We start from the raw sequence: 27993 nt of genomic DNA on the forward strand, positions 1-27993 counted from the left end.
CGAGACGCACTGCTCCGTTTACCGAACGCCTCTCGCATTTTGAAAAAGAAAGCGCTGCCTGCATCCTCACTTCTGTCAGGTGAACACATGCGCGTTTCCTGCCCATTCGCCTCATGACAGCATGGTGCTAGCAGCTCGCATCAACGCTTCTTAGACCCTCCCTCCCTCTCTTCATAGCTATACGCATGCATCACATTTATCGAGCTCTTCACGCTCCCGAAAAAAATGCCCCTATAGCGAGGAGATCTCAGGGGCTCAGCACCCCACTCTGCGCGAGGAGGCCATACAGCCCCCCCTCTGTCCCCTGCCCATGCCATGCCGCCTGTGGTGTGGGCAAGGCCAAGTGCATGCGTCGTTGGGAAGGCAAGAGCGATGCATGACCATGGATGTCAGCGTCCATGTTCTGGACGACGTGGCGTCGGCGCGACGCGCGACGGCGAAGTCACCTGCCCCATGCATGTAATGGGCAGCTTGTCGGCTCGAACGCATCTCGCCTGGCCCTCACACTGCTTACTGGTGCGCGTGTGTGTGTGGAGCGGAGGCGAAGGCGTGCGATGTATGGCTGAGTGAATGCGTTCAAGAGAAAAAAGCGCAAGAGGAATGCTCTGTTGGAATGGGGGGTGGGGCAGCCGCGCGAGGCTCACTCACCGTTGGCGTTGCCGACTTACATCTCGCCAGTCGCTGTACGCGCTGGAACAAGGAGCGAAGCGGCAATGAGTTTCTCTCGCCTCACACCGTCAGGGATGGGTCTGCGAGATGTACTCTTTCTGTCCGTTTTTTTTTTGCGCTTGGCACTGCGCTTGCGCTTCGGTGCCGTTCGCAAGAGCTACAGCGAGTGCTTCACGAAGCAGAATGCGAAGGGAGGAGGAGGAGGCAGCTGAAACCGGACGATTAGTGTAACACCCGCCATCTTCTCTCATGCCAGTCGTCATGCGGCTGGATGTAGCGGTGCACACTCACGCACACACACCAACACCCATATGCGGATGACTCTTCTCCCCCCTCTCTTGTTCCTGCCGTTCTCTTCCGCCGCGTGGGCTGACTGCTCTCCTCTCCCTCCTGACTTCAGGTGTGAAGTTCGCCGTTCTGCTTCGTCGTTTGCCGCACTTTGCCTCTCACTCTCCTCCTCACCGTCTCCGTCGCTCCGCTATCGCGAGTGACGCTTACACCTTTCCTTTCGCGCGCTCCTGTGGGCGCGACGGCTGCGAGCGTGTGCACGGTGACAGAGAGGAGCGCCACACTTTGGCCTTTGCCGTCTTCATGTCGTCGCCTCGCAATCGCGAAGGCCATGGCAGCGCGAGCCCACCAAAGAGAGCTAACGATGCCGCTGCGCACGCACGCTCTGCGAGCAGCGATCACTGTGCACCAAAGCCGCGCCTGGCGAATACTACTGCCATGGGTGCCACTGCAGAAATGGTAAACAAGCCGCGCATCAATGGCAGTGGTGCGTTACAGCAGGTGCCCCATGACAAAGCTACGCCAGCCCAGGGAGCGACGACGATGACACTGCTTCAAGTCTTTCCCTCTCTGTTCGGCCCCACGGCGCCGGCCGCATCGCCCCAGGAGAACGTTAGCGTCATTGTACGGCTGAAGGCTGCCCGCAAGCTCTCCTCGGCCAATGAGCCGCTCCTCTACGAGGTGCGGGATGGCGCTCTTGCGACGCCGCAGATGGCCACTGGCGGCCTCTCGCAGGAGGGCGAACCCACCTCACCGCAACTGCACACTCCACTCACCGCTCGCAACAGCGACCGGCCGGAGGAGGTGGTCGCTTTTCTTTCAAGGCCCGTTGCTTTCGCTGAAGTTGGTACGGATGCCTCTGCTTCTACGACCGCGGAGGTGTCCGCGCCCCCTCCAATGGGGGCGTCGCTGCCCAGAGCGTTCGGGTCTTCGCCAACGCAGTCGTCGCCGCAGCTGGCGGTGATCCGTGCTCCCCCAACAAGGAAGTCCTCATCGCCTGTGGACTTCTCCGACACAGGGGCTTCGACGACACATCCTCACCTTAAGGTGCACAGCACCGTGCTTGGCGGCGCGGCGGCTGCAGGCAGGAGCATCGGTGCCAGTGGCCGCGTGCTCACCATCACCTCTCCTACCACAAGGGAGCGCCGGAAGTACGAGTTTGGCGAGGTATTGGGGCCCGAGGTGACGAGGTCGGCCCTGTGCGACCGCCTGATCCCCTCTATCATGGAGCAGGTGACCGCTGGCTACAATGTGAGCGTCCTGTGCTACGGTCGAAGCGGTATCGGGAAGACACGCACGATGAACGCCCTGGCGCAGGCGGTTGCTGAGGAGATCTTTCGCTCCCACGACGTGGAGAACGATGTTGTGGAGATGAGCCACATACAGATCCACAACAACGAGGCCCACAACCTCCTTGGCAGTACCCCCGCTGGCACCTTCGGCACCAAACTGTCACGTCCACGGATGGGTAGCACCGACATCTGCATCGCCGGCGGTAACACCTGCCTTGGAAGTCCCCCGGAGCCCAAGGTTCTCATCCGAAGCAGTGCGGAGATGCGGACGAAGATGAGAGCGGCGTCGCGACTGCGTGCGCGTCTCGCGCACACTGCCAGCGCCAGAAGTTCAGGCTTCGTCACCCTCCTATCTTTTTACATTACACGTTTTCTCGAGGGTGTCCCGATCGCAACGGTGCGGGTCATGCTCACCGACTTCGCCGCGACGGAGACGCCACGGGAGAGCGGCGCCGCCGGGGCGGCGGCCGGTCAGGTGCTTGCCATCAGCAAGTCTTTGATGGAGCTGCGGCAGCTGGTCGATTTCAGCGGCACGGAGGCAGAGGTGCGGCGATTCCGTGATTCGATGCTTGCTACGTACGTTGCCCCCCACCTGCACAGCGGTCACCTAGTTCTGCTTGTCACCGTCTCCCTCGAGGCAGACAGTTACGACGAGTCCAAGTCGTCGCTGGAGCTGGCGTCTGACGTGCGGCGCCGAAAGGTCACGAAGGTGAAGAGTGGAGCCGAGAGCCGACTCTTGCGCACCATTGATCGCCTTTATCGACGACCCAACTTCCCCTCGGGTGTGGACACCGCAGACAGCGGGAGCGCGTGCGAAAGAATCTCTGGCAGGAGCGAACTTAAAGGTGTCGTAGAGGTCCTCCAGCACCGCATTAGAGTCCTGGAGGACGCGCTCAAGATAGCACAGCAGCGAAGCACTGTGGCGGTCGAGCAGCTGCCACTCACAGAGGCATCTGCCGATGCCAAGGGCGGGATGCCGACCACAGAGGCGGGCACTGATGTCGTTTCCCTTGCTGACGCTAATGCGCTGCAGCGGGAGTCCGCGTACTATCGTGATCTGTTGCAGAAGCGGGAGCAGCAACTCCTCCGTTTAGAGAATACGCTCTCTTCCACCATTGCGGAGGCGAGCGGCGCGCCGCCAGTGCTGGCTGGCGCACTGGACACATCGTCGTTGTTGGTGAGCGAAAACGGCTCCAGTGCGGGAGACGATCAGCAGAAGTCTAGCACGCCACCAGACTCTGAAGTGAGCAGCGACAGCTCTAGTGCACAGTGGCGATCTGACGGAGTCGATGCTGACGACGCGCACACGCAGCTGCAGTGGTGCTTGTGTCAGCTGCACTCGCCTGGCTCACGCGGCTGCAGCGGAGATGGGTCCGACAACGTGCTGAACCGTCTGTACGATGCGGTGCTGCGTGCCATCGAACAGTACGGAGACGTGAGCGAGCAGCTGCTCATTGCCTCTCGTTTGATGAGCGGGCTGCGCGCCCAAAATCGTCGACTTTGCGACGCGATGCTGCGTACTAGCGAGCGACTTCTCGCGGCCGATGTGGAGCGTCAGGATTGGCGCGCCATCCTGCAGGCGTTGACACTTCGCGCGACCACTACGGAGACGGTGGTGGAGCAGCTGCGCCTGCAGCTGTTTCAGGCGTACACCGAGCAATCGATACGGGAGGAGATGACGCGCCTTTACCTGGACGTGAAGCCGATCACCGCCAACGTCGATGAGACCGTCTCTGGCGGCCGACAGACGGAGCAACAGGTGGAGCTAGAGAAGGTGCAGGCGCACCAGCAGGTCCTATGCGACAAAATCACTGAGCTCCTGGACAACGTCGAGCAGCTGACACGCGCGGCCGCGCAGAAGGATGTGTCTCTGGCGGCCCTCGAGTCGCTCATCACACCGGCGCAACGGACACTCTTTCATACTCTGTCGAGCACGGCCGTCGCCATCTCAGATCATCGCACCGCCAACATGGGCGACAACAAAGACCAGCTTGCTGATGCGGCGGAGGCGGCCATGGCCTCAGGAGACGAGAAGAGTACCGCCGACTGCTTCAGTCTCTTGCAGTCGCGCGTATCGGAGCTCAGTGCGCTGCTGACACAAGAGCAGCAACAACACCAACTCACCCAGTGCGAGCTCCTGGAGGCCCGTGAAGATGCGCGGCGCAGCCGGCAGAAACAGCGACAGGCATTCTTTCAGCAGCAGGAGGAGGCAAGGCGTGTGGGCCAGCTGATGGCAGAAAACTTTGAGCTGCGCCAGCAGAACGAGCGTCACCAACTCTATCTCAGCGAAATGTACGTCCATCTTCACGAACAGCTCGTGCAACTGCGACAAAAGCACCAGGAGGAGGTGGCCAAGCTGCGAACCTCCACGAGGGAGGCGCAATCGCCGCAGCGCGGTACCGTCGGTGCGGTAAGAGAGGGACACGAGAGCAGGGACGAGGACAACGACAATGCGGCATCCTCGATTGTCGCACATGCCCCTGGACGCCGCCACACGCTGCAGGTCTTGCCGCCTGGTGAGGACTCGCCGCGTGAAAGCACTGAGCTCGGCTTGACTGCCGCGGCGCTCTCGACGGCGGACGTGAGCTGCGGGCCGACGGCGCCGTTGCAGCGGCCCAGTCGAGGGAAGTGTCAGCCCCAAAAGTCGAAGGAGCGCCGTCGCGGAGCGGTACAAGGTAAAGACGCGCCTGCGACAACGGAAGGGCAGCGTGTAGCGAGCAAGACGACGTCGAAGCGGCACCTCTTCGCCAGGGACGGCGAGTCAACTCATACCCGTGACACGACGACGCCTCTTATCCAGTCCGGCGTCCTCGCTTCTGGCTCTCTGGCGTCACGGCGTCGCGGCCGCGCTTCCGTCAAAGCAGGGGGGAAGTAGCGCAGGCGGCGGTGGTGGAAGGCTGGCGCACACGTGCCTGCACGCACTTACGTGTGGGTGTGCGCCCACTGACGAGCAGCGCATGCTCATGCCACATGCGCTCCTGCCCCTGTCCCCCTCCTCTCTCTCGCGCATGCGCACGTTAGCACATGGACCAACTCAGTCGATCACAAACATCTGCGTGCAGCGATTCACAATGTCGTCGCATGTCTTTCTTCCCCTCTGACTCCCTCTCTCCTTCTCTCTGTCACGGCGGGCACCTCAGCACTTCCTGCCATCGCTGAAAGGGGCCGTTGTAGCTTTCACGCCTCGCTAACGTTCCCTTGCAGTCGTGCGCGCACCACTTTTGGTGGGCACGTCGGCCTCACCGCTGCTCCCTCCACTTGCTGCGTGCCCGTCCCCCCCCGCCGCCGCTGCATTACTGCCACCACCTCCACACCCATCCTGCTTGTTCTCTCTCTCTCCCTCTTTCTCTCTCTATGTGTATGTGTGTGCATATGCGGAATGCGGCACTGCTCGGGTATGGCCGACGCGCTTTACGTCAACCGCCCCTTCACACACATACACACACATGCGCCCTTTGCGTACCTTTTTTTTGTCACACACAGACACTCATAAGAGAAAACGGACGAAACGGTAATCGATATTAGGCGCCAGCATTCGCCTCCTCCCCCCCTCTCTGCTCCCTCTCCTCATACACATCACCACCAATTTGTGCACATGTGATAATGGCGGACGTCGCGGCGGGTCTGTTGAGCATCTTCTGTGGCTGCCAGGCAAACGTCTTCTTGCTGGAGCTTATCATTACTGGCTCACCGCACACTTACTATGCCCTCACCTGCGCTCAGTATGTTTGCGTCGCTTGCTTCACTCTGCCTTTGCTGCTGCGCTTTAAGGAGCCGTGCAAGCAGCGGGGGGCATTGTCTGGCATGTGGCCGTTCCAGTGGCGCCGCTCTCGCATCTCGCTGCGCCACAAGGTGGTCCTCGCCGTCGTGGGGTGGGCCATGTCTGTGGGCAGCAACATCGCCTTTGGATTCCACATCTCCATCCCGCTTCACGCAACTTTCCGCTCCTCCTCGATGATCCTGAATATGCTCGCTGGGTATGTCTTCTTCGGGAAGCGCTTCACGGTACCACAGGTGGCGTCCGCCTTGGTGATCTGTGCTGGCCTCATTACGCTGACAATGGCGAGGGCGCGCAGGAAATATAGCACGGGAGCGGAGATGACGCCTAGCACCGCGGCCGCTGTATCAACGCCGACGTGGTACTGGGGCTGTGGGGTAGCTATTCTGCTGGCCACCACGGCTTGCACGGCAGCGCTGAGTGTCTTTCAGGAGCATATGTATCGCTGCGCTCGCGCAAACGAGGCTGCAATGACAGCCGCACCAGCAAAGGACGACGCCCCGCCAATGTGGACGGAGGCGCTTTGCTCCTCACACTTATTCGCCATCCCGCTCTTCCTTCTGCAGCCGTCGCGCCTCTATGTTGAGTTCACGCGCATCGAGGCGGGTAGCCGTATACACGTGGCGTTAAACTGCATGACGCAGGTGGTGTGTATCGCGGGCGTTTACGTTATGAACGACAAGACCTCCGCCTTCACTCTGACCCTGACGCTGACGCTACGGAAGCTCGCCAGCTTTGTTCTCTCGGTCGTCTACTTTGGCCACTATCGGGATTTCTCAGCAGTGGAGTGGGTCGCCATGGTCAGCGCTCTCATGGCCGGCACCGCGTACCCCTTTCTACCAAAGGCGCAACAACACGGGCCCTATGCTGTGGGGGCTGACACAGCGGCCGGGGCAAAGAAGAAGAACTAACCAGTGTGCGTGCTTGGGTGTGCGTCATCTCGCCCCCGCCCCCTTTTCCTCCCCTCGACAGCTTTCTTCACCATCCAGCGTTGCACTCGGCCAGAGAAATAGGAGAGCGAGAGGGACCCTCTGTGTGTGTGTTGGGGGGAGGGGAGAGAGGAGGGCGGAGTTGAACGCACATTCGCGCAACACCCTCGGCGGTGATCGAGTGGCGCAGCCGTCGTTGTGAAGCGAAATCGAGAGAGGGCAGCATCTTCTCCCACTCGCCTCTCACTGCACCGTAAAGCAGCCGCTTATACGCGCTTTAGTGAACCATTGGAGGTCCGTTTGCACCGGCGGAGTGGAGTAGAGCGCACACAATTCAGCCGTTGGGGACTCAGCAGCAAACGGGTGACGAGACGGTGTGTAAGTGTGAGTGTGTGTGCGTGTCCGTGAAGGCGGCGCCCCTGCCGCGCCAGCAGACTTCTTGCCACGCTCTGGCCCCCATTGCATTGCTGTGACTTTGCGTCGTCCTCTCCCCCGTAACCCACGCTGCGTTCTGTCGTGGCGACGAGGCGCACCGTACACGAACACACTCGCTCACATACTCACGCGCACAGACACAGACAGAATTAGGTAGAGATGGCTGCGCCGGCCGCGAGGGCGTCGCACAAAGAGGATACCGCCTCCGCTAATGACAGTGATGATGACGCTGTTGCCTTCGTCATCGGCGACGGCCAGCACACGATGTACTTCTCGAGAAGCGCCTTGATGCGCCATACACCATTCTTTTGCGCGTACTTTACGGAGCGTACTGCGCATGCCGCAGCCGCCGGAGGTGGCGGATGCGGAGGCGCAATCGTCATGCTGAGGCATGTGCAGCCGCGGAGCGCAGAAGCCGCTCTGCGCCTGTGTCACAGTGCCCATCACGCCGACGACGAGCTCTTCTGGTCGCTGCAGCGGGAGTGTGAAACGGCAGATGCAGCGCTCCAGCCGGAGAAACTGCGGGCGGTGCTCTCGCTTTATTCTGCGTGCGTGACGTTTGAGCTGCACGCGCACGCAAAAGCGGTGAGTGCGACAGTTGCCAATATAGTCACGGCGCACACAGTGTATGATGTGCTGAAGACCTGCGCGCGCTACACGACGACGCTGTTGCCGGAAACGCAGCGTGCTGCGGGGCTAGACATGCTACTTGCCGCATGTCATGCGTTTGTGCGAGTGCCCGCTGCGTGGCAGAGCGAGCGGCGCTGGCGCCGGCTCTTGAGGCGATACCCAGAGCTTTTGGAGAGGGTAGCAGCCGCCCATGCTGCTACTGCCGCATCCGCGGCGGCCTCCACCGTCTCTAGCGCACATGGTGAAAGCAGCACTATCCCTGTTGCGGGCTTCTCACCACCATCACTACGTCGCGTACTCTTGTCTCCGCAAAAGGATGCAGCCGCCACGGCGGTGTCTGCGACTGCGGTCCCACAATCAGCCGCGCCACTGCCCGATGTGTTTGCTGAGCACCTTCGGCAGACGGAGGACCTGGCACTTGCAGCGCAGTGGCGGTACCGCACCATGGCGGCAGAGGTGGCAGCGCTGCGCGAGAGCTGTACTGCCCTAGAGAACACTGCCCGACGCGACGAAGCCGCTGCCGCAGAGTTGGCGCTTTACCTTGGCGAGGTACGCGTGTACGTGCAGGCACTGCGATCTGCGGAGGCAGAGGCGCAACAGCTGTGTGCTGCCGCTGCTGCGCCGTCTTTGCCCACGTCCCCTGCGACGCTGCACGAGCTGCGGTGCAATATACAGTGCGCGTCAGCGCGGGCTGCAGAGCGGAAGGCGGCAGTGGATGAGCTGATCGTCGTTGAACAAGACGCGCTATGCGAGCTCGACGCCGAACTTGCACGGCTGCGCCTAGCAATTTGCTGAGGCTCCACAAGGGCGGCTGTGTGCATGCCTTGCACGAGGTCACAGGCCCTTTTCCATTCCCCCACACTCGGTGCATACCGCCCTCTCCGCCTTCCCCCTTCTTACATGCAGAGCGGAAGAGAGGGCCGCGGCTTGCGAGCGGTGGTGCCACTGCTGGATGGACTATGCGCGGCGCGCGCTCTAACCTGTTGCCAGCCAGCACGTGTGTGCGCATACAGACATCACCTCTGCACGTGCTAGCGAAGCGCGTGTGACCTTGGTAGGTCTTATATTTAGTTTTGTGAGGTCGCGGTACCCTCGGCTCTGTCATGCTTGCTGCGTATGGCCTTGCCGGATACACGTTGCTGCCCCTGTCGCCTGCGCACCGACGCGCAATGCCTTCTTGCACTTCTGCCGTCGGTGCGCCGCTCCTTCGCGAAGGGACGTCAGCCATCCTCTGTTCCCCCTGCTTCTCCTCCTTTTTCTCCTCAACGGTGGGCGATGCACTTTTCACCGTCCCACTCCGCATCGCTGCAGCCAGCACCCTCTTGCTGGTGCTCAGACGTCGCGCGCCATCTTTGCGCCATCTCGTACAGGACCGACAAGCACGCGCAGTCGACGGGATGTTCCCGGTGGACCCTGACCTTGAGCCGTCGCTCTCAGACCCGCTGTTTATGTTGCGACTGTACAAGCGAGTTGCGTACGGTCTTGCGCCGCGTCCGCGCCGAGACGGCGCCAGGGCTTTTTTGCCGTCGTTCCTCTCGATAGACGGCCTCTATGTCGAGTCGAAGAATGCGGTTGTGAACGCGGCGGCGCTGCCCAGTGCTGTGGAGCCGATCTTTCCGACGTCTTTGCTAACGCGCAAGGAGGTGCGCCTTCTTCTTTGTGTTCTACCGCTGGAGGAAGAGGAGGACACGGTGGAGAGCGCATGGGATGAGGGCACCGTTGGGGCGACACACAGGAACAGGCGAAGCTCTAGCTCCCGGGGAATCCGACCTGGCAGCGTCATGCGGGCGTTGCGGGACATCGTTCCGTTTCGAACGTGGCAGGTTTGGCAGACGGTGAGCGCTGTACGGCGCATGGTACAAGAGAGCCCCGTCATGACCCCGTTTGAAGAGCACCTCGTGGACGTGCTGAATTGGCGTGCCAACCCCCGTCGCCAAGCAACGGAGGCGGCACCGCCCCCGTTAGAGCGCCGGGAAGCCCTGGCGTTTATGGAGGATCCCGGCGCACTGAGCAGCTCCGAATCACACGTGCTGCTGAACTACTGTGCCAGCGAGGACGGTGCGACCGCTGGCTTGTACCTGGGCTTCGAGGCGCACCTGTTGCACCAGCTACTGTTTAGTGAAGTGATTCCTGCCGTCGCCGAGTATCCCCTGCTAATGGGGCGCTTCGCAGAAGCCACACTAGAGATTGGAGACAGAGAGGGCTGCCACACCGGGACGCTTGCTCTCCAGTGCAGCCTCGAGTCGCTGGAGCTTCGATACCCGGAGCACGGCCAGCAGATACCGCCGGATTTAGATTTGGGGCAACTAGTGCAGGCGGAGCTGACGCCGCGACACTTCTTTTCTGTGTGCACCGCTCTGCGTACCGGCTTCCAACAGGAGGAGTCCGACCAGCTCTACTACTACCTGAAAAAGGACCGCGATACGGAGGACGGCGTGCTCGTGGCAGATCTGCTGGCTGCGTACCGGCAGTACTTTCCCTCCGTCAGGGTCTCGATGATGCAGCTGGTGCAGGCGGCCGTGACGCAATGGATGCGGCGCAACGCCAAGGATGCGCCGGCATTTGTGCAGCTTTACTCCGCCTTGCGAGAGTGGGGTACTGCGCGCGTGCCAATCAAGGTATTCATCGGAGCTCTGCGCGCTGCTGGGGTGCCGGACGGCGTATCGGGCGTCTTGGATGTCGAGCTCGAGTGGTTGCGGCTGAAGGCTCCAACCCGCGTCGACTTACTCTTGATGCTGTGCACCCCCGTCCCCCCCTCGCGCGCCGCTGTTACTCGAAAGCTGTTTGAACGACTCGACGAGAACCGGTCCGAGACTGTTACATGCGCTGCGATTCTGCGGTGCTTCAATCCAGAGCTCATCGACGGCAACGCCGTGCGCCGACAAGGCGCGTTGTGGAAGAAGGCGCTGGAAGAGTACGTGGCGGAGTTGGGGGAGGGGGAGCTCGACTACGATGTCTTCGCATACTTTTGGTATATGGTCTCTGCCGGCGTTGAGGACGACCCAACGTTCACGCTCGCTCTCTGGAAGGCGTTTGGCCTTTCCGATGACGGAAAGCGGCCGAGACGCTCCTAATGGCGCCGCACAAAGCCGAAGAGAAGGGATGTGTAACTAAAGATATGTGTGTGTGTGTGTGCGTGTGCCTCTGCTGCGGCGCCATGCCGTACAGGGAAGGAAATGCCCTGGTGCCCCGGCTGCGAGCACGCCCGCGTGTCCATGAACAGTGCAGCACCGCCCTCTTTGTGCCCGAGAAAGGTTTCTGAATTGACTGCCTTGACGTCTAAACGCCAATGAGCGGGTGCGCAGGCGCGAGTTCCTAGGCCTTGTACACGCTGCGTTCCTCGCCACCGCCGAGGGTGGTGTCTTGCCACCCTGAGGTCTTCTCGCCTCCTCCCTGCCTTTCTCTCTTTCCTGTCACGGTCAGCCTCTTCTCATGGCCCTCCTCAGGCGCCGCACAGTGGAACGCGAGCCTGAAAACCTTTCTGCCACCAGCGGAGGGCCGTACGGCGCCACAAGCGACAATGCTCATAGCAGGGACGATCCGATGGCCGTGAAGGGTGGCAGACGGCGAGAGACGGGACGAAGGCCGGCACCGCTCGCTCATGCAAAACTTCGCTGTGTGCCATGTGCCGCCTCCTCTTTCTCGGCGCGCGCTCATATCCTCACCTGCCGCAGCTTTTTTTTTCGCGCTTGTGACTTGGCCCAACCCCGAGCAACGGGGGTCGCCTCCTTGCGCAGTATCTCAGGGGCTCAGCACCCCACTCTGCGCGAGGAGGCCATACAGCCCCCCCTCTGTCCCCTGCCCATGCCATGCCGCCTGTGGTGTGGGCAAGGCCAAGTGCATGCGTCGTTGGGAAGGCAAGAGCGATGCATGACCATGGATGTCAGCGTCCATGTTCTGGACGACGTGGCGTCGGCGCGACGCGCGACGGCGAAGTCACCTGCCCCATGCATGTAATGGGCAGCTTGTCGGCTCGAACGCATCTCGCCTGGCCCTCACACTGCTTACTGGTGCGCGTGTGTGTGTGGAGCGGAGGCGAAGGCGTGCGATGTATGGCTGAGTGAATGCGTTCAAGAGAAAAAAGCGCAAGAGGAATGCTCTGTTGGAATGGGGGGTGGGGCAGCCGCGCGAGGCTCACTCACCGTTGGCGTTGCCGACTTACATCTCGCCAGTCGCTGTACGGCTCACGCCTTCCGAGTCGTGCTAAAGAGAACATAGGAAGGGAGAAGCCGATGCTTAGCCAAGTGCGCGCGTGCTTCAGTGTTTTTTTTTTGTTCTCCTTCACTGCATCGCTATCATAAGCCTGCCGCTGTCCTTCCGCTTTGCTTGTGGCCGACACTACGGCGGCCTCTCACGGACATATTTTGTGGCAGCCACACCCGCCCACGCATTGTGCTCTTTACGACGCTGGCAGGCTGTCGCTGCGTTCCTGTCCCCGCTTAGTCGTATGCCAGCTCTCGTTACTGTTTACCTTAGTGAACTGCTTTGTGTTTAGTTGCTTACCGCACCTGCGTTCCCCACAGGGCCGGGGCGCAAGAGCTTCGTGGCCTTGCCTCTCCTGGCCGATTCGCGGGCGAGGCAGAGCTCAGGCGAGCAGCGCTAGGAAGGCTGAGGCAGTGGCCGTTGCTTTCCTTCATCAGAGATTCTGGCTGCGTTCTGCAGCGTTGGCGCGCTGAAACGTCGCCTATACCGGTACCTTTCCACTTCCAACACCGTTGACGCTCTGTGCCAGCTGCCTTTTCGATTGCGGCCACCGGCATCGCTGCTCACTGTGGCCAGTATGAGTGGGCTGGAGCTCATTGCCCTCGTGCCGCTCGGCATTGCGGGGTGGAAGCTGTTCCAGAAGCTGGGGGATCAGCAGAGCCTTATTCTACAACACGAGCTGACTATTAACAGCCAAAGGGAGATGCTAGAGTCAATCGAGAAGTCGGATAAGGGCGGTTCGCTGAGGAGCCCGTTTAGCCTTGCGGTGGTTGCCGGCACACTGGTCTTCGCGGGGACGGTGACGTACAAAAGTTGGACGCTCACAAGGCCATCCACAGTTCGACCGCCGCCCAACTACGAGCCTACGCAGGCAACCTTCGATGCGGAGCAGTGCGTCATTTGCTTAGAAAATTGTAAAGACACCGTTTTTCTGCCTTGCCGACATCTATGCGCATGCTGGAGCTGTGCGAGCCGCATCGGGAATAGTGCCTGCCCAACGTGCCGTGCACGGATCGAGGCTATGCAGTTCGTCTACCAGCAGTGAGGGGAGCAGTGCTCTCGCAAGTTGCCGGCCAGCCATCTCTTACAAACTCGCACACGTGACAGCAGCGGCTGTTTGTCTCTCCCCCCTCCCCCTCCCTCCTCTCTCCTCTCTCTCTTTCGCTGCGGTGTTGTCTTGGTTTCTTAAGCTGCTTCAGTGCCTGGTGCTTTGTGTACGTTATATTTTGAACCTCGTGGCGCTTCACTCGTGCCGGGCTTGTGCGCGTTTTCGTAGGTCTCTCTCTCGCTCTGTGAGCATGTCCCTCTCCATAGAGGAAGAGGCTGCGGCCGCTGCTAGTGCTGCTTTTGGGTGGCCGTCGCCGTGCGACACCCGACGCCATCTTGCCGCTATATATGTGTCTCCACCTTCCTATCCAGTCTCTCAATCCTGTGGCGGATGACACAAAAGCAATGCTTGTCGCCGTGCCGCTTCATCTCTCGTGCTTTGGCTCTGCTGATTGCAGCAGGGCTCGCGAAGCGAGGGGGAGGGGAGCGCGGACGGCAGGGAGGCGAAACGTCCGGCTTGGCTTGTGTCTTTGTTGCTAGCAAACCACGTAGGAGGTTGGCGCCCGCTCCACTCAGGGGCGAAGAAGGGTGCTCTGCTTCGCGTGACCTGCTGCTTCGCCTCTCTTTTACCTTCTGTTTCGCCACCCTCTCCGCGTCTCTTATCCGTTGTTCCTGGTCGCTATCTGCTGCACTGTCACCATTCATTTTGCTATACTGTGGTGGCTGGCGTGGCCCCCCTCTAAGCCTATCACGGCCTGTTACTGTTGGCTTCGGCCCTACCCCCTTTCGGCCAGCGCTCTTCGACTCATGGCCGAGAGACACCTCTCCGCTTGCAGATTATCAGCTGCTCAGATCACTACTCTGCAGGAAGAAGCGGACCAATCCTCTACTCCTGTCAGTGCTGATCCACTCCTCTAGTGCTGAAGGCACCGGGAGCTTACGACGTGGGGGGGGCAGGGTGCTGCGCCGCTGTTGATGCCGGCGGCGAGGCCCTTCGTGTGATGTTGCGTTGAAGTGGCCTGCGCTGCGTATGTGTGTGGCGAGAGTCAGAGACGGAAACCTTCCTCGGATGACAGAGCTGGCACATTTCCCTAACGATTGCCTGCGCTTGTTTTGCACCAGGCGATGTGCGTGCCACCGATGTGGGCTCGGTCGAGCTTGTGCGTTTTACGGCAGCGCATAGCACGTGTACGGCAAACGAGGAAGAATGGGACTCCGCTATCGCGCAGTTGGGTTCGCTCGCGGATCTATACACGAGCTTCGCCATGGATGAGGAAGAATCGTGTGCATGGCGCAAAAAGAAGGCAGGTAATGCTCACTGGAGATGTGGCATGCGAGGGTATATGTGCCAACGACCTGTAGGTGTGACGCAGCACACCGGACCGAACACAATCGTACGCTACGGCCTGTGCTTTGCAGAATGCTTTGTGCAAGCCTTCATCACTGCATCTCTTTCGCGCGCTCTCTCGTTGTGCGCCTTCTCGGCCTCCTTCGAGTGCGAAAACGCGTCGTATTCGTCAAGGACAGCCTCCCTGCCTTTATTCAGCCTGTGCACGTCTGCCCCACGTCAGCAGCAGCTGCAGACGTATGGCAGCGGCCCGTTTGCCCTCGCGCCATACAAACCAAATAGCGAACCGAGAAGAGCATTGACGGAACAGCGGCAGGCCACGGACTCTCAAGCGGGTGCGGCTTTCCTATCCGAGAGCAGAGCAGTCCGACCCGGTACAAGGACACCTGGGAAGGATGGCGCCCTTTCCTCCCTCGTTCACTGCCGAGAGAAGACGCATCAGCGATGCATCGCTGGGGGGGGGCTCATATGCGCCGTTACGAGTGGCTTCTGGTCGCCATCGCATAGTATGGCGCTCCCGGCGTCAACTTCGAGTGCGGGACGAATCTGTCGCGTACGATGAGGCGCCTGTCGCTACGCGTTGCCGTACGCAAGCCAGTAACGACGGCTTGCCGTTTAGTGCCAGTAAGAGGCAAAGGCCATGACCTTCAACAACATACTCCCATCACCGTTTCTGCTCTGATTTCCTCAGCTTCCTCTCCTCGCCCTCTGTGTGCGTGTGCATCTCCGGTGGCGGACACGTCGTCGAAAGATAAGACAACAAAACGGACTCTTTCCTGCGCCTCTCTCTGCCAAACATCTCGCACCTATCGCCCCTCTGACGCCCCTGTGCGCACAGAAGCCACACAAGACAGCTATTCGGTATTTCGGCATCATGCCGCGCAAGATTATCCTCGACTGCGATCCCGGAATCGACGATGCCGTGGCTATCCTCCTCGCTCACGGCAATCCGGAGATTGAGCTGCTGGCCATCACTACGGTGGTGGGCAATCAGACCCTTGAGAAGGTGACCCGGAATGCGCAGCTGGTGGCTGACCTCGCCGGCATTGTTGGTGTGCCCCTCGCAGCTGGCTGCTGCAAGCCCCTCGTGCGCAAAGCTCGGACGGCCTCTCAGGTTCACGGCGACAGCGGTCTCGGTAACGTCACCTACCCCGAAGAGTTCAAGACGACAGTCGACAAGCGCCACGCGGTAAACCTCATCATCGAGCTGATCATGTCACATGACCCCAAGTCGATCACACTTGTGCCCACGGGCGGGCTGACGAACATTGCGGTGGCTGTCCGTCTCGAACCGCGTATCGTCGACCGTGTAAAAGAGGTTGTTCTGATGGGTGGCGGATACCATATCGGTAATGTATCCGCTGTCGCGGAGTTCAACATCATGGCCGACCCGGAGGCGGCACACGTCGTTTTCAACGAGTCCTGGGACGTGACGATGGTGGGACTGGACCTGACATATCAGGCGCTCGCCACGCCAGAGATCTTGCGTAGGGTGAGGGAGGTGGGCACGAAGCCGGCGGCCTTCATGCTGCAGATCTTGAAATTCTACAACAAGGTGTATCGGAAGCAGCGCAACTCGTACGCGACGGTGCACGATCCGTGCGCTGTGGCGTACGTGATCGACCCGACAGTGATGACCACGCAGCGGGTGCCCGTGGACATCGAGCTGAGCGGCGCACTCACGACCGGCATGACGGTCGCGGACTTCCGCAACTCGGAGTCAAAGTCTTGCCACACTCAGGTGGCGGTGAAGCTTGACTTCGACAAGTTCTGGGGCCTCGTGATCGACGCACTCCAGCGCATTGGCGATCCTCTGACATGTATGCCTTCGTAAGCCATCAACCTGAGCAGCGAGGGCCCAGTTCTACAGCTGCCAGAGCAACGGCACCCGTGCCTACGACACCGGAGATGCCTTCTCTGCCGGGCCTTATCACGTGGCACTGCCTTTTCTGAGGCCGCGTTGCCCTGCACAAACGCCAGTTGTTTTCGTTTGTCCTTTTTTTCTGTCGCCGATGCCACGCAGCTGCGTGTTGCGCAGGCGACATGGGGCCAGTGAAGAAGTGTGGTGACGGATCGGATAGGCAATGACGGAGTCGTTGATAGAGGAGCAGTGACAGCGGTAAGGCTAATACGGCCGTCGAGCCCACTCCGCCCTCACGGCTGTCCCTTCTACAGCCTCCGCCATCTCCGCTTTTTACGTCAACGCCACACACACGCCTCACTAGCCGCATAACTTACATACTGCCTTCCGTATTTCGGGCCTGCTTGACGCGCCTTCTTTCCGACCTCATGCCGCGAAAGGGGCACAAAGCGCTATTGGTTCGACGACCTCGCGAACTCCAACAAACGAAATCACTTTTTTTACACGTACGGCCGATCATTTATCTCTCAACGAAAACGTCCACAAATATACATACAACCAACAGCTCACCAGCCTCTCCTGCTCAGCGACGGGGCCCCGGCCGTCGACTTGCGCCATGCGTAGCTCGCGGGCTCCTCTGCCCCACCCCCTCACCCGCTCCTGCTGTGGATGTGCGCTGCGCGACCGGCGCCAGACGGACTCGGCCGGACTGCGTGCCACCATCCACGCGGGCCGCCTCCAGGGTCCGGCGCGGGGACGGAGGGGTGGGAAAGGGGCTCCAAGCGCGTGCCGTGGTCTGCAGGCTCTCCACCGCGCTCCCGTGCCGCGTGTCGGCAGGGCGTCGACGCTCTCGCAGTGAGCTTCGTTGAGGGGCGCAGGGCGGCCGCCTCGTCGCGACCCTTTGGCGAGCGCGTGGCAGAGAGAGAGAGAGCGGCGCCCGGGCGGTGTGCAGGGCACCCCGTCAAGACCTGCACCTGATCGCGTGTGCGTTAACGCCGAGCCCGGTGTGTGAGCGCGGCCTGACGGGCTAGGGCAGCGCTGCCGGGGGCCGCTGCGGTGAGTCAAGCCACGCCCTCGGCCGCGTGCGCCAGCGCCGCCTCTGCGGATCGGTCTCGCCATGGCCGCGCGGCACGGCGTCCGGTCCGCCTCGTGGAGAGGGTGCGGTCGGGTGCCCGGCACCACTGGCGGCACTGGCTCGTCGCCGTCCTCAAAAAGGGCTGTGAGCTCCGTCGCGCGGAGTGGTCGCTGACGCACCGCCATGACCGTGCAGTCCTTATGGACGAGGCAGTCGGGCGCCGGCCGGCACCTCCTCGGCCCGCGGACGCGGAGCCATGCTGACGCATCGCTATCGCAGGCACGCATTGAGTATTCAAAATTGAGCTCATCGCCTAGAGCAGGCTGGGCCCTTGTCAAGTCGGCTGCTTCCGTGGCCCATATCTTGTGGCGTCATTCGCCGCCCGCCCCCGTAACGTGCGAGCTGTGAGCAACTGTACTTGCTAACTTATCGACAGCCTCCCGCGCTGCTAGGTCAGTCGCAAGCAAGGTAGAGCGGCGCAACATTCATTAGCCCAGCCGTCACAGCTGGAGTCTCATCCTTTTTAGCAGGAAGGGGGGAGAAGGGCCATTACACTTCCCTACGTGTGCTTCATTGTGTGAGGGGGGGAGACGACAGCGGTGTGTTTTCTTTTCGATGCCCCCGTAGCTGGGCTGAAAGCCGAGAAACCTGTAGAGGCCGCGTGCCTGACAGCGCTGTGCGTGTGAGTGTCTGTGGGTCGGGTGTGTAAGTGGGGTGTGGGGAAGGTGAAGTGCAATTCTTGCACGGGCCTGAGTTCTCTCTAAGACTCGTTCAGAGGCCTGGAAAACTAACACCGCTCGGTGTTGCTGAGGCTCCGTCGCAGCGGCACCGCACACGGCGCAGTCGGGGCCCAGGGCCGCGCTCGGCATCACCGCAGCACATCGAGCAAAGAGGGCACACGGGGCGCATGAGGGCAGTCGTCGGATCGTCGGCAGGGCTCACTGCGGCCTCCTTTGCGCGCCATCGCCGCCGCGTGTCTCTCCTGCGCAGCACATGTGCACGCGCGGCCGCCGACATCAAATAGCCCAAAGCCAGACGGCAGGGCGCTCTCCAGGAACTGTGGCTTACACCACAACGAGGGTGGGCACTGAGACGCCGGTGATGCCACGCGCGGAGATCCCTGGCGCGGAGCAGCGGGCTGGCTTGGCGCACTGGAATGGGGGCTGGTATGTCTCTCTCAGCTCGTGATATTTTTTTCGGGGGGGGCGGCGCGTGTTTTCTTCGACTGCAGGCGGTGGGTTTGGGGCTTTTGAGGACGAAGGGCGCGCTGCGGTTGTTATATCAACGCACATTGCCCGATGAAGGTGTGCTCTTGTCACACCTACTCGTAGTGGCATAAGCGTAAAGGGACGCCGGGCCGTTTACCCCCTCTGCTTTGGGTGAGGTGCGAGCCTTTATTACCCATCGTTTATATCGCGCGGATCTGATTCCACGGCTCAACTGAGCTCCAAAGCTGCGGTATACGGCTACTCAGCCCCGCTGGCAGGGTGGTAGGCGCGTCTTCATGTCGTTTTCTCATGGCGATCTTTCCTTCAAAGGGCAAAGGGATTTCTGTGCCTTTCTGGTGCGACCAGTCACCTCGCTCTTTGCAAGCGAACGAAAAGCTTAGCACGCTGAGTGATGAGCCTATGCCCCTTCCCGAGGGCGAATCCACACATACGGATGCAAGCATGTGTGACCTCGTGAACCTGTTGCGCATTGACTGGTTTGCGGCCGCACGCTCGTCGCCTCATGGGACGCTCTCTTTCGTCAGACGGGCTCCTTCCCCCCTTTTTGATCCCTCTACGCATTATATGCGCGTGTGAGCGGGCAATCGTGCACCTTTCCAGTGAGTTTTTCTGGCTTTCTGTGGCAAAGAGATGAATTAGAGAAGCAGAGAGGAGGAGCAGCAGCAGAGATCCTTGCACGCATCAGCTTGGCCTGCCAGTTAACAATATGCGAGCACACGCGGGCTTGCGTAGGACGCTGTTAGCGGGTCTCTCCCTCCCTTCCCCTCTGCTCGGTGCCGGGAACTTCTCCTCTTTACACTCCGCTCATCTTATCACCCTTTCGGCAAGCCCGCCGGCTTCGCCTCGCGCTATGTGGTGACAACTTCGCACTTTTTTGTGTTGTGGCGCTTGCCCGCTTCTGAGCCTCCACCCCTTCCTCTCTGTGCTCCTCGTCTTTGTGTCTCTCTCTTAGATTCCGTCCAAACCGCCTCCCAGAGGGATTCACAACAGCGAAGTCGCCTTCGTTCTTCATCAGCCTCAGCCTATTGCTCCCTCTTTTCAGGCATCTTCGCAGCACAGCGGAGTCGCCATTGCAAACGTGAACAGGAGAGGAGCGCAGCGCACATTACAGCAAAGCACACACGGCGACGTACGCACTCGTGAAAGCACCTGAACCACTGACAAGGGCTACTGCTGCTGTCGTTGCAGCCGACACACTGATGCATAAGGCTCGCACCATTCGTGGCCGACTTAAGTGAAGCGCCTATTCCCTCTCGCCAGTGCAACGTCGAGCGCTTTGCCATCGCGCGGCCCCTTTTCCGTTGAATTTTCATCGCTTTTTTTCCTTCGGCTGCACATATTTTGTGTGCTCGTTTTCCCCCTCGCTCGTCTCTCGAAATCGGTGCCATTCCGTCTCGCATTGTCTCTTCTTTTAGCGCCGTTGCCGCTGTTTCGGGCGCGCGTGCTGCCATGTCCCGCAACGCGGGGTTTCTCATCTCCGTCAAGGGCAAGCAGGAGGGGGAGCTAGAGATTACCCACTACCCCACGAAGCTGACGTGCTCTTTTTGTGTTTTTCTCACAGAGGAGAGGCGAGGTGAGGCGCTCTTCGTGCTGTACCGGCTGCGCGTCAAGGAGTCGTCGATCCTCTTCTCCAAGACATACGGACTGCTGGGGTATGACAAAGCAGGCCAGGCTCAGCCGTCCACGTGGGATGAGATCGCACTGTACGCTCAGCCGGCAGTGATGGAGATGGGCAAGCTCTCTACTATTCGCGTAGAGTACGTCACCATTACCGAGGCGGAGGCACGGGGGCTTATCGAGCGGGGAGAGGTGGAGAAGGAGTTCTGCAGGCCTTTCTTCGCACGTGGGGACACGAAGCACTACGAGGTAAAGTGTACCTTCCATGATGCCCCGCCGCCGTCGGGGGCCAAAAATGGCAGGCGAGCGCGCGGTGGCAGCGAATTCGTCTATGGCTCCCGTGCGAGGAGCGCCGCTACCGCGGCGACGGTGCTCACAGCAGTGGTGGTAATTGTAGGAATCATGGCAGCAAGGCGACGCGGCGTCACCTGGGAGAGCGCCGCGCAGGCTGTGCATAGCTGGACTGGAGTGTAGGATCCATTATTGTTGATTAGAAGGTTCACGGTACCACTGTGGGTCGTTGAAAGCAGCAGTATTGATCCTTGGTGTGATCGGGCTCCGTAGCATTGTGTCTGGCTGCTCCACTACCCCCTTGCACCACTCGCTCATATCTCTTTTCCTGAAGCCGAGGCATCGCTTGGTGGGCAGCACAAAGGTATACCATGGGGGAACTCTGCTCCATACGGCTCTGCGCACCGGGAGAGGAGCCCGCGAAGAGGGAGTGTGCTGTGCGCCTACGTGAGCCAGCTGCGTGATGACTGGCGGAAACTCGGTGGATGTGCTCATCCTGTTGGTTTATAGGGGTTGCTTCGTTGCGTATCTTCTCAAATCAGCGAAGGTGATGGCAACACATATGCACATGCGCACCCATACTCCGTATCGTGTATGGCGTTGTGACGGATCGATGCCGTTTCTCTGCTTCCTGCGCGCTCCCGCGTCGTGAGCGATTGGCGTACGCTGGGAGCTTCGGGCAGTGCACTATGCTCGCTTGCAAAATGTTCCCTCTTTGCTCTCTTTTCTTTCCCATTTTGTCTCTCTTTTGTGCATTGACTTCCTCTGCAGTTCTCCGTCGCTTGTGGGTCGGTGTGCGTGGCGGCACGGGGTAGGAGCACCGCACTTGTGCTGCTAAGCAGCGTGAAGGGGCGCTTCCACGGCTGGTGTGAGGGCGCAGTATCGTTCGTCCTCTGCGTTGCAGCGGCGTTTCCCCTCTCTTGTGCCTTTCCTTTCCCAAGGAGCCGGCGCACTGGTGTGTCTCTGTGCGTGTGTATGTGTGATCACGTCAGCGTCTATGTGTGGCGGGTGCGGACCGAAGGGGGATGGGACGGCATTGCATCTCGCCCCCCCCCCTGCCAGGGTACGGATGCATCGCTCTCTTCGGTTTTTGTGCCTTGATCTGTTCGCCGGTGTGTGTCGCCTCCGGCGCACTTCTGTCGAAACAAAATTTGAAGAGGCAATGCGGCTACTGTGGCTGCAGAGGGCACATCGTTGTGGGTGCCCTGCGGATTTGCCGGTGGCGCTTTCGTCGCGCACTTTTCTGCCCCCCCCCCCTCCCCCCACACACACACACCTACACACTTACGAAGATGTGCTTGCCTCGTTTGCCGCGGTGCCGTCTCACGCCACGTCCGCCCGCAGTGCTTCGCATGGGAAGTGAAGGTGGAGAGAACCATTGTTTCACAAGAATGCATGCTGGGCTCTTGTGCAACCACCTCTCTCTGGGTGTGTCGCAGTGGTGGAGCTTCCTGCTAGCCTCCGCGCCGATGCTGGGCTAGATCGTAGCTCCAAATGGAGCCCCGTGGCCGATGCTTTCCGTCTTCGTCTGCTGTGCACAGCCTTCCGCTCGTCTCCATTGACCTTTTTTTCACCGTCGCTTTCTTTGCTTTTTTCACTGCAGCCGGCGTTCCGCATTGGAGCTGCATCCTTTTCGGGGCGACTGGCCACAGAGAAGCGTGGAGGGCGCCCATCACTGGCAAGCACTCGGAATCCCACGTACGCAGCGGCATACATAGAAGCCGGGTCAGGGACGAACGTGATCTTGCGCTCCTTGACGTGCCTACACGTCGGAACGCTACTGCTCGTGCTACCCCATAGATGTTGCTTCCGCACACATCAGTAGTGTTGTCTTCTTAGAGCCAACTGTAAAAAGGAAAGGTGATTGAGGGTGTGCATCCACGTCATGCCTTTAGGGTCTGTCTGTGAAGCCACTTACGCTGCACCACCATCAATAGACTGCACACATACACTTGCAGAAGCATAGGTGCTGCGGTGACTTCCTTTTCGGTGCTGCCGCTCACACGTGGCACCGTTACGACTGCTTGAGTTACCCATCCCCAACACCCTGTAGACTCACGAAGCGAAGCGCTACTCGGTGACCACGCCGATGGGTCAACGCCGCGTGGAGGTCGCGGTGCGCGTGCGCCCAGATACAGAATCGCGCCATAACTCGTCCGTCTCCCTCAACCATGCAACCCGCCACATAAGCGTGCACGAAGACGCCGGGGCCAACGGACTGGCTGGGAGTCGCTCCTACAAGGAGGACATTCTTTTCGACGAACATGCGAGCAACCGAGATGTGTTTGAGAAGCTCGTGCTGCGAAAGATGCGCGAAGCAACCCCAGAGCACCCAGACACGCTGTGCTTCCTTGCCTACGGCCACACAAGCAGCGGCAAGACCTACTCCATAGCCGGCAGTGAGGGGGAGCCGGGTATTCTCACGCTATGCGTCGAGGAGCTTCTGCGGAACGAGGGTGTTGTGGAGGTGGCAATGCTGGAGGTTTATCTCGAGTCGGTGAATGACCTCCTCGCGCGCGGAGAGCCGCGGCACATCCGCCGCCGCCAAGGCCCTCAGGGCCCGGTGATTGTGGTAGAGGGACTGACGACCTGCGCCCTCACATCTGTGGAGCAGTGGAATGCGGTATCCGCGTACAGCATGGGCTCACGCCGCACCGCGCCGACGGAGCGCAACCCCCGCAGCAGCCGTAGTCACGCCATCTTCACCATCAAAAGTCGCGGGGTGCGTCTCTGTTTCGTCGACCTGGCCGGGAGTGAGCGGCAGACCGTCTTCTCTCCTCAGCTGAACAAGGAGAGCATCAGCATCAACAAGTCGCTCTCTCGCTTGAGCACCGTGCTGGAGGCACTGAGCACTCAAAGAGTAGCCCAGGATGGGACTCGCACGTATGTAAACTTCCGAGACACCACCTTGACAGTCCTGCTGCAGCGCTACCTCACCGGGGCTTCCATGACCACGTTCCTCGCCTGCGTGCATCCGAGCTCAGACTACTACCAGGAGACGCTCAGCACTCTTCGTTACACTCAGCGACTGAAGCGCATCCGAACCCGCGTCACCACAGCCGGTGAGTGCGAGTGGAGTGCCATGAAAGACAGTGAGCATCAGGTGCTACTGGAGGAGCTGACGCGGCTGCGTGAACAGATGAAAGTGTGCGAGAGCACTACCAAGCTTGTTGAGGCAGCCCATCAGCGCCGCATCTCAGAGCTGGAACGCACGCTGGCGAAGCAGAGAGGATCACAGTACGGTGTTACTGAGGCTTCCCTCCCGCTTTTGCCTGCTTCCAGAGAGGGCAGTGCTAGTCGTGTGAGAGACACGCGCCGAGTGGCGGGCTGGCTGCTCACCCGCATTTTAGGAGACCTGCCAGAGCTAAATGTGGGTTACGACGCGTACTTCGACGCCTATTTTCCCCCGTCAGTCCAGGTGATCGGCTACGTGTCCGCCATGGCCAGCCTCGTTCCGCGCACCGCCGCTGACGAACCACTCGCATTCCTCGACGTCGGCGACTTGGCCATGGGCCTTTCTATGCTAGACGCTGGCATCCCCCCGCTCGTTCGACTGCACAAGTCAGGCTGCAGCCACCCAAACAGCTGGGAGGGGTGCGAGTGGGATGGTGACCAGAACACAGTGTACGTGCTCGCCTTCTTCGAGTACCACCCTACGGCGATGTCCTCTTCTGCGGGGGATGCCGTTGACGCGGAGGAGGCCTTGCCCTGCTGCGGCGGCTACATGACTTCTGCACCATTGCTGCCAATCGCGACAGTACTTTGCGTAGCCTCAAGCACCAGCCACCGCGTCAAAGAGGAGGCCTTGCAGCGCCTCGCCGACTTGCAGTGCCAGCAGCACGAGGCCGTAACGGATCAGGCCAAGACTCAGTCACGGACGCCGTCGTCGTCGTCGGTGACGTCCTCTCAGGAAGATGATTCGCCTTCAGAAGCGGCCCTCTTCCACGCTTCCCTCAGGCGGCCTGTAAGTGAGGCGGAAGGAGATACCGCCACTGCCACCGCCGTTAGTGGTGGCACATTCCTTGAGGTGGAGGTGCACCGTCCTCTGGCGGACACGTCGCACATTGTGAAACCGCCCAAAGAGGAGGAGGAGGGCAGTGCCAGTAGCGGCCAGAGCTCCGGCCCGCGCCAAGAGGCCCGCGCCGAGATGCGGTCAGCCGAGCTCTGCTGCGATGTCATCGGTGAGGTTACCTCCCCTTTGAGGCCGTCGGTTTTGCCGCCGCGAGCGCGGGCCGCAGAAAAGCCCACGAAGGTTAGGGCTGCTGCTGCTGCCGCCACCGCGGTGGTGGTGCCACCTCAGCCATTTGAGCCACCAAGCCTGAAAAGAACCTCTCCATCTCGGCCATTTGGGCCTCCGTTTGCGCCGTTGAGCCCAGGAGACGAGCTGGTGCATAGGTGTGGCAGTAAGCAGCGTCACAGGAGCGCGAGGGAGGGAAAGGCCGTGAAGATGCAGTCATGCCAGGGGTGCAGCTCCATGTAATAATGGCTTTCAAGTGTCGCCGCGCTGAAGCATCTCCTCAAGGCCCCTCCCTCCCCCCGAGCTAGAGTTCTGCGGAGGTTCGTTCTCGAGGGCCTTTGCGCTTCACCGCTCAACATGCCCCCGGCGACGATACGCACCTTCTGCGACGTTACACGACACGATTAGCCAAAGAACTGTCGAGGGTGTGGTGCCACAGGGAAGGCTCTTCTCCTCCTCTATCCCTGTGTAGATTCCTCACTTGCCATCCGTCCCTCCCCCCTCTCCCCCCGGTACGCACGCGCACAGGGTAATCAGAGAGAGAGAGCGCCGCACAGAGATGAGTGAGAGGCAAAAAGCGCTCTGCTTGAGAAGCAAACAAACTCGTGGCTCCACCCTCAGAGGTGCAGAGGAGAGATGCTCACCTTCTGCCCAACTACTACGTGCGCTGACTCATCCTTTGTATAGCGCGGCTGCTCAAGCGGTGTTGGACGAGCTTGCCGAGCGTCGGAAATGTATGCCTTCAGTTGTATCTTTGCATGTCTGCCTTTGTGCGTGTGCATGTGCGTATGGGTACCTGCGACACGTGTCTCCCCTCTGAAGCCCTCCCCCTTTCGCCCATCTCTCTGTTTCTGCTGATCCAATTCACCTGCCTCTCTCTCTCCCACGAAAAGATTTGCACACGAAACAGTAATCTGCAGCCATGGCCGTCACCAAAGAGAAGAAGTCCTTCAAGAAGTTCGCCAAGAAGCACTTGGCCGGCGTCATTGAGACCCGCCGAAAGACTGCGAGGTCGAAGAAAGAAAAGCTTGAGCGGCTGGAGAAGAAGAAGGCGCGCGAGGCGAGACAGGCCGCGAGGGAGGAGAAGGAGCACGTGGACCAACTGGAGCGACTGAAGGACACCGACCCCGAGTTCTACTCGTACCTCGAGGAGGAGGACCCGACGCTGCTGGAATTCGGTAAGGAGGACATCAACGTCATCGATGAGAACGACGGAAGCGACGCGGAGACGGAGGTGGACGACGAGGAGGAGAGACATGACGGCGAGAGTGACGAGGAGGACAGAAGGGCAGACGGGGAAGATGAGGAGAGCAGCGGCGGTGCGGCGCCACGCCGTGGCCGTGTCACTCGCGAAGAGCTCACGCAGCTGACAAGCACCAGCAGTGCTGTAGAGGCATGCATCGACGTCTTCGTGTCTGCTGTTCGTGAGCTCGGCTATCGGATCAAAGAGCATCCTCGGCCACAGTCCACTCGAAAGTTCGAGGAGCCTGCACTGGTGAAGGAGGCGCTGGTATCGGTGGCGCGGCATGTCGGCAAGCAGCTCAGCACCTTCATAACAGGCAAAGGCTCGTTCAAGTCGCACAGGACGCGCATGATAGTGAAGCGTCTACTCATGGCACTCTCGTCTGTTATTGGCGAGGGCGACATCGATCCCGTCTTGTCCTCGAGCCTTCTTCATGCCATCGTGCCCTTTGTTCCTCTGCTCCACTACGTGCGTGGCGTGACCAAAACAGTGCTGAAGGCGTCCCTGAATCTCTGCGCCTCTCCCGAGGAGTGGGTGCGCGTCGCGGCGTACGTCGTAGTGCGCTCTGTTGCCACTCGCGCAGCCGGGACGCGCTCCATGTACCAGTCTACAGCCTTCAAGGGCATCTTCCTCACGCTCATCCGCACTGCTCACCAGTACAACATCCACAACCAGTCGACGGTTGCCTTTCTCACAAACTGTGTCGTGGACCTGTACGGCACGGACATTGAGGCTGCGTACCAGCACACTTTTGTGTACCTGCGCCAGCTGGCTATCTACCTGCGCGCAGCGCTCCAGCAGCAGACACAGAGCAACGTTCGCGCTGTCGTCAACTGGCAGTACCTGAACGCGCTGCGCACATGGGGGGCAGTGGTGTCGACCTACGCGGAACCAAATCAACTAGGGCCACTCATTCACCCTGTTGTGCAGATTGCTACGGCGCTGATGGACCTCTTTTCCTCGCCGCGCATGTTTCCAATGCACCTCCACATTATTGAAGTGCTGAACCACATCTCTAGGCGTGCCGATGGACTCTACATCCCTGTTACGCCGTACCTGCTGCGCATTCTTACCTCCCCGAGTGTCGCCCTCTCACACGCGCCTAACGCCGGCTCCTCCAGCGTGGAATGTGTCGATTTGCTTTTTACGATTCGCGTAAAGAAGTCGCAGGCGCGCAACGGTGCCTATCACCGCGACATCTGGAGCGAGGCGCTCTACCTCCTCACCGAGCACCTCGCCACCCACAGCCACACCATAGGCTTTTCCGAGTCCTTCTGGGCAGTGGAGGGCACGCTGCGCAAGCTCAAGACGCAGGTGCGTGTGCCGAAGGTGCACTCTAGCATCAATAATTTGCTGCGTCACATCCAGACAACCTCGCAGAAGATCAAGGCCAAGCGCGACCAGGCCAACTTTGGTCCGTGCGACCTTGCTTCGGTGAAGCAGTTTGAGGATGAGCTAAAGCAGCAAGGGAGCGCGCTCGCGTCCTACTATCACACCCTGCGGCAGCAGCGCATTGCCGACCTCGCTGCGAAGCACAGGGACGCGTCAGGCGGGCGTGTGACCCTGGAATCTGCCGTGGAGCGGCACAAGAACGGTGGAAACGCTGGTGGCAAGCGCAGGCGTCCACAGGCGCGCCGCAGCGCGTGAGACGTGTGGCAAGTGGCTCGTCTGCGAGAAGTTTAAACGGTTTCTGAAGTGTTGATGGCGCTTGATGTCGCGCCTGGGGAAGACGAGAAGGGCTTTCTGTCGTGCTTCTTTTCTTCCATCCCTTTTTCTCTTTCCCCGTTCCCCGAGTGAACAGGCCGCCGGGTGTGTTGTGGC

General features: G+C 60.3%; 9 protein-coding genes across 9 annotated transcripts; all 9 read left to right on the forward strand.

Moving 5' to 3' along the window:
- Positions 1 to 1260: 1260 nt before the first annotated feature.
- Positions 1261 to 5124, forward strand: LSCM1_06795 (uncharacterized protein; the record flags this gene model as incomplete). The annotated part of the gene is made up of 1 exon (XM_067324200.1): positions 1261 to 5124. The coding sequence occupies one exon, from the start codon at positions 1261 to 1263 to the stop codon at positions 5122 to 5124; it is 3864 nt and encodes a 1287-aa protein (XP_067179547.1).
- A 728-nt stretch (positions 5125 to 5852) lies between these two features.
- On the forward strand, positions 5853 to 6938 carry LSCM1_06796 (uncharacterized protein; the record flags this gene model as incomplete). The annotated part of the gene is made up of 1 exon (XM_067324201.1): positions 5853 to 6938. The coding sequence occupies one exon, from the start codon at positions 5853 to 5855 to the stop codon at positions 6936 to 6938; it is 1086 nt and encodes a 361-aa protein (XP_067179548.1).
- A 612-nt stretch (positions 6939 to 7550) lies between these two features.
- On the forward strand, positions 7551 to 8816 carry LSCM1_06797 (uncharacterized protein; the record flags this gene model as incomplete). The annotated part of the gene is made up of 1 exon (XM_067324202.1): positions 7551 to 8816. One exon carries the CDS (start codon positions 7551 to 7553, stop codon positions 8814 to 8816), a length of 1266 nt encoding a protein of 421 aa, XP_067179549.1.
- A 602-nt stretch (positions 8817 to 9418) lies between these two features.
- On the forward strand, positions 9419 to 11095 carry LSCM1_06798 (uncharacterized protein; the record flags this gene model as incomplete). Its single annotated transcript, XM_067324203.1, has 1 exon — positions 9419 to 11095. One exon carries the CDS (start codon positions 9419 to 9421, stop codon positions 11093 to 11095), a length of 1677 nt encoding a protein of 558 aa, XP_067179550.1.
- Positions 11096 to 12801: 1706 nt separating this feature from the next.
- On the forward strand, positions 12802 to 13269 carry LSCM1_06799 (uncharacterized protein; the record flags this gene model as incomplete). The annotated part of the gene is made up of 1 exon (XM_067324204.1): positions 12802 to 13269. The coding sequence occupies one exon, from the start codon at positions 12802 to 12804 to the stop codon at positions 13267 to 13269; it is 468 nt and encodes a 155-aa protein (XP_067179551.1).
- Positions 13270 to 15493: 2224 nt separating this feature from the next.
- LSCM1_06800 (uncharacterized protein) lies at positions 15494 to 16453 on the forward strand (the record flags this gene model as incomplete). The annotated part of the gene is made up of 1 exon (XM_067324205.1): positions 15494 to 16453. One exon carries the CDS (start codon positions 15494 to 15496, stop codon positions 16451 to 16453), a length of 960 nt encoding a protein of 319 aa, XP_067179552.1.
- Positions 16454 to 20233: 3780 nt separating this feature from the next.
- On the forward strand, positions 20234 to 20875 carry LSCM1_06801 (uncharacterized protein; the record flags this gene model as incomplete). The annotated part of the gene is made up of 1 exon (XM_067324206.1): positions 20234 to 20875. One exon carries the CDS (start codon positions 20234 to 20236, stop codon positions 20873 to 20875), a length of 642 nt encoding a protein of 213 aa, XP_067179553.1.
- A 1906-nt stretch (positions 20876 to 22781) lies between these two features.
- Positions 22782 to 25172, forward strand: LSCM1_06802 (uncharacterized protein; the record flags this gene model as incomplete). Its single annotated transcript, XM_067324207.1, has 1 exon — positions 22782 to 25172. The coding sequence occupies one exon, from the start codon at positions 22782 to 22784 to the stop codon at positions 25170 to 25172; it is 2391 nt and encodes a 796-aa protein (XP_067179554.1).
- A 679-nt stretch (positions 25173 to 25851) lies between these two features.
- Positions 25852 to 27819, forward strand: LSCM1_06803 (uncharacterized protein; the record flags this gene model as incomplete). Its single annotated transcript, XM_067324208.1, has 1 exon — positions 25852 to 27819. The coding sequence occupies one exon, from the start codon at positions 25852 to 25854 to the stop codon at positions 27817 to 27819; it is 1968 nt and encodes a 655-aa protein (XP_067179555.1).
- Positions 27820 to 27993: the final 174 nt, after the last annotated feature.

Source organism: Leishmania martiniquensis, chromosome 18 (genome assembly GCF_017916325.1).
Source record: "Leishmania martiniquensis isolate LSCM1 chromosome 18, whole genome shotgun sequence".
NCBI classification, from domain to species: Eukaryota; Euglenozoa; class Kinetoplastea; order Trypanosomatida; family Trypanosomatidae; genus Leishmania; species Leishmania martiniquensis.